The 3485-nt window shown below is 41.1% G+C and overlaps 1 protein-coding gene across 1 annotated transcript; it reads left to right on the top strand.

Moving 5' to 3' along the window:
* Window positions 1-1370: 1370 nt before the first annotated feature.
* On the top strand, window positions 1371-3485 carry LOC101755764 (putative wall-associated receptor kinase-like 16). The gene is made up of 3 exons (XM_022828785.1): window positions 1371-1825; window positions 1923-2078; window positions 2161-3485. Exons 1-3 carry the CDS (start codon window positions 1489-1491, stop codon window positions 3384-3386), a joined length of 1719 nt encoding a protein of 572 aa, XP_022684520.1. The 5' UTR covers window positions 1371-1488; the 3' UTR covers window positions 3387-3485.

Raw genomic sequence — 3485 nt, 5'->3', positions numbered from 1 at the left:
CATCTTAACCCAAAATCAACTATTCCTTCTGTCGTACTGGTCCTCAGAGGGCTATACAATAACTTCCTTGTCTAAGAATTTGTCAGTACGTTATTAGATGTTGAGAATATGCTACAATGCATGGTTTTTATTAAAATGAAAGATATAACTAGTAATAAATTATTGGATTGGATCTCGTGAACTTATCACATCTGAAAGTATAGCATGCAAAGTTTAATTACTGCTTGTTGTTTTTTGAAAAGTTTAATAACTGTTTTTGCAGTGTCACATAGCCGTAAAAAGACTATATTATCAAGAACATAATATGGGGAACCATATATATTGTGAACGGTAAAAGCACATCTAGATCCATCGGGGTTATGTTGCTTAAAAAAAGGAAACGTAATGCTACAATGACAGAGAGTAAAACACCACAATATACATGTCCTTCTTCCCTGATGCTCGGTGGACGCTGGAGTCTTTGGTGCATGAAATTGGTTCATTAGTTAGCAATCTCCTACATAGATGCAGGGTTTTGTTAGCACACTTGAAGCAAATCAAAATATGCTAGCATGTATTATTGTGGCTACAATTCAGTTTCATGTGCTTGATTTCCCCCAGCAGCAAATCCTCATTTCATAAATCATGGTAAATAACAGATCTACGCGTCGCCATTTCGCACTCCACACCAATGAGATCCGGCGTGGATGCCTACAACATGTCATGGAAAGTACCTGGCCGATCTTTTACTGGCGCACGATTCATACAACTGAGTTTCATTGGCTGTGACTTTGATATATATTGGCTAGATGGCGTTAACTCAAGGGAATTGATATGCAGAGTTAACTGCCCTAACGATGGGATCCCGGAAAGCGTTGCCAGGCAGCAGTGCAACGGTACTGGATGCTGCCCTTATATGTTTCCCCACACAGTTGTTTCCTTCGAGCTCCAGTTTGTCAGGTACGACCGCGGCAAAAGCAAGACCAAAGGGGAAATGCAACACACCAACCAGAGCTCGCTATGGGACACAATCAGGGTCAAAACTTACAGCATGTCCCTTTCGTGGGGCATTGTACCGGATCGACGTAATATGGATTGCGCTGCCGCATCTAACAAGACAAACTACGCATGTGTCAGTGAGCATAGCACATGCTCTGAAGCCTACTCTGGGATATCACCTTCATACCACTGTATGTGCCATAACGGGTATGCTGGCAATCCATATGTCGCAGATGGCTGCTCCCGTGATCGAGGTAACATAATTTTTATTTCTTCCAGAACTATTTAAACATGGAAGTTTTGATTATTGCCGCGTTAAGTTTTTAATATAGTTGCATAAATCATGATTGATAAATTAACCTATAGCCTCCTACATAATGAACAGGGTATAATCCTGTTCAATGGAAGGCGAATTGTGGTAGATCATGTGGGAACATCAGCATTCCATTTCCATTTGGCCTAGAAGAAGGCTGCTATGCGAGGAAGCAATTTCAGCTCCATTGCATCGACATGAGATCCTCCAGACTTGAGCTTGTTAGTATGTACACCGAAATACGGCAGATCAATATCAACGAAGGGACAATTGAAACAATAAATAGGGATGAATTTTCGTATGGAGGAACGCAAAGTATCTACGCCGGTTCAATAAGCACTCAAGAATTACAATGGGTCGTAGCCAATCTTAGCTGCCAAGAGGCGCAAGAGGATAGCACTACATATGCATGCGTCAGTGCTGAGAGTACTTGCTTGGGTGTCAGATTAAGAAATGGTCGTTCTTATCTTGGCTATCGATGCAGATGCATGACTGGATTTCACGGAAACCCGTATGTCCGGAACGGTTGCCAAGGTTATTCCCACACAAGAATGTGCATATATATTTCTACACATTTATATATAGTTTTGCTTTTATTGATTTGTCGTAACAAACTAACATGTGGATGCAGATATCAATGAGTGTGAAACTATACCGGGCATTTGTAAAGGATTGTGCCATAATACTATAGGAGCTTTCAATTGCACAAAATGTCCTCATAAAACAGAGTATGATGCCACAAAAATGGGGTGCACTCCAACGAGCAGGCAAAAAAGTCTTCTGCTAGGTGAGTTCGTGGACAATAGATTTCACGTAATAATTCAAAAAAACACAAAAAAAATACAGAACAATAATCGTGCATATGATAGGTATCATGATCGGCCTTGGTGTTGGTTTTGGTGTTCCTCTTCTGGGCTTAAGTGCTGTATTTATTGTCCTTAAGTGGAAAAGAGATGAGCAAAAGAAACAACGCAGGAAATATTTCCGGGACAACCACGGTATTCTCCTAGAACAATTAATATCATTGGACGAAAATACCAGTGACAAGACAAAAATATTCTCCTTAGAAGATTTAGAAAAGGCAACACATAACTTTGATCAAACGCGTATCCTGGGTCGTGGAGGACATGGCACAGTATACAAAGGCATCTTAGCTGATCAGCGAGTGGTGGCCATAAAAAGTTCTAAGGCTATCAAACAAAGTGAAATCGACCAGTTCATTAATGAGGTGATTATTCTTTCACATATAAACCACCGAAATATCGTAAGACTATTCGGATGCTGCCTTGAAACCAAGGTCCCATTGCTGGTATATGATTTTGTTCCCAATGGTTCATTATATGATATTCTTCATTCAAGTTCAGATAGCAATTTCTCTTTGTCATGGGATGAGTGCCTAAGAATTGCCCTAGAAGTAGCAGGCGCTCTCTGCTATCTCCACTCTGCAGCTTCTGTATTGGTTTTCCATCGTGATGTCAAGTCATCTAATATACTCCTTGATGCAAACTACACTGCTAAAGTTTCAGATTTTGGAGCTTCAAGGGTAGTTCCTATTGACCAGACCCATGTTCACACAAATGTACAAGGGACATTTGGTTATTTAGATCCAGAGTATTACCGAACTGGACAACTGAATCAAAAGAGTGACGTGTATAGTTTTGGTGTTGTACTTGTTGAGTTGCTTATCAGAAAGGAGCCCATTTTTACTACTCAGTCAGGCTCAAAACAGAACTTGTCAAGTTACTTTCTCTGCGAGCTGAAGTCAAGGCCAATAAAAGAGATAGTTACTGCACAAATTCGTGAAGAAGCAACTGAGGAAGAAATCAACAGTGTTGCACACCTTGCAGAGATGTGTCTAAGGCTCCAAGGTGAAGAGAGACCTACTATGAAGCAAGTGGAGATGACATTGCACACTTTGCATGCGAAAAGGTCAAAGCTATCCCGAGTTGCTCAAGGAGATGATCAAGAGATACAGCAGTTGCTGTCTTCTAGAGATAATGCTGCTCCTCTCGCTGGCTGTAGCCTAGACCAACTAAGCCGAAGATGCTACAGCTTGGAGCAAGAGTTCATATTATCTGCCGAGGTACCCCGGTGAAGTCTCCCATGATCCTACTCCTACATATGAACATCCTAGATTTCCCATGAAGGTCAGGAGGTGATTAGTTCTACCTATCAGCTTACCATCTCTTAGTAT

Source organism: Setaria italica, chromosome VII (genome assembly GCF_000263155.2).
Source record: "Setaria italica strain Yugu1 chromosome VII, Setaria_italica_v2.0, whole genome shotgun sequence".
Taxonomy (NCBI): Eukaryota; Viridiplantae; Streptophyta; class Magnoliopsida; order Poales; family Poaceae; genus Setaria; species Setaria italica.
Note: the sequence above shows the minus strand (reverse complement) of the source record. Positions and strands in the feature narration are given on the sequence as shown.

Excerpts from the sequence above, each read along its gene's own strand:
- LOC101755764 (XM_022828785.1), top strand. The coding sequence starts at position 1,489 with ATGAGATCCTCCAGACTTGAGCTTGTTAGTATGTACACCGAAATACGG. Across the intron at positions 1,826-1,922 it reads TGTCCGGAACGGTTGCCAAG|ATATCAATGAGTGTGAAACT; the intron begins GTTATTCCCACA and ends ATGTGGATGCAG. Across the intron at positions 2,079-2,160 it reads GCAAAAAAGTCTTCTGCTAG|GTATCATGATCGGCCTTGGT; the intron begins GTGAGTTCGTGG and ends TGCATATGATAG.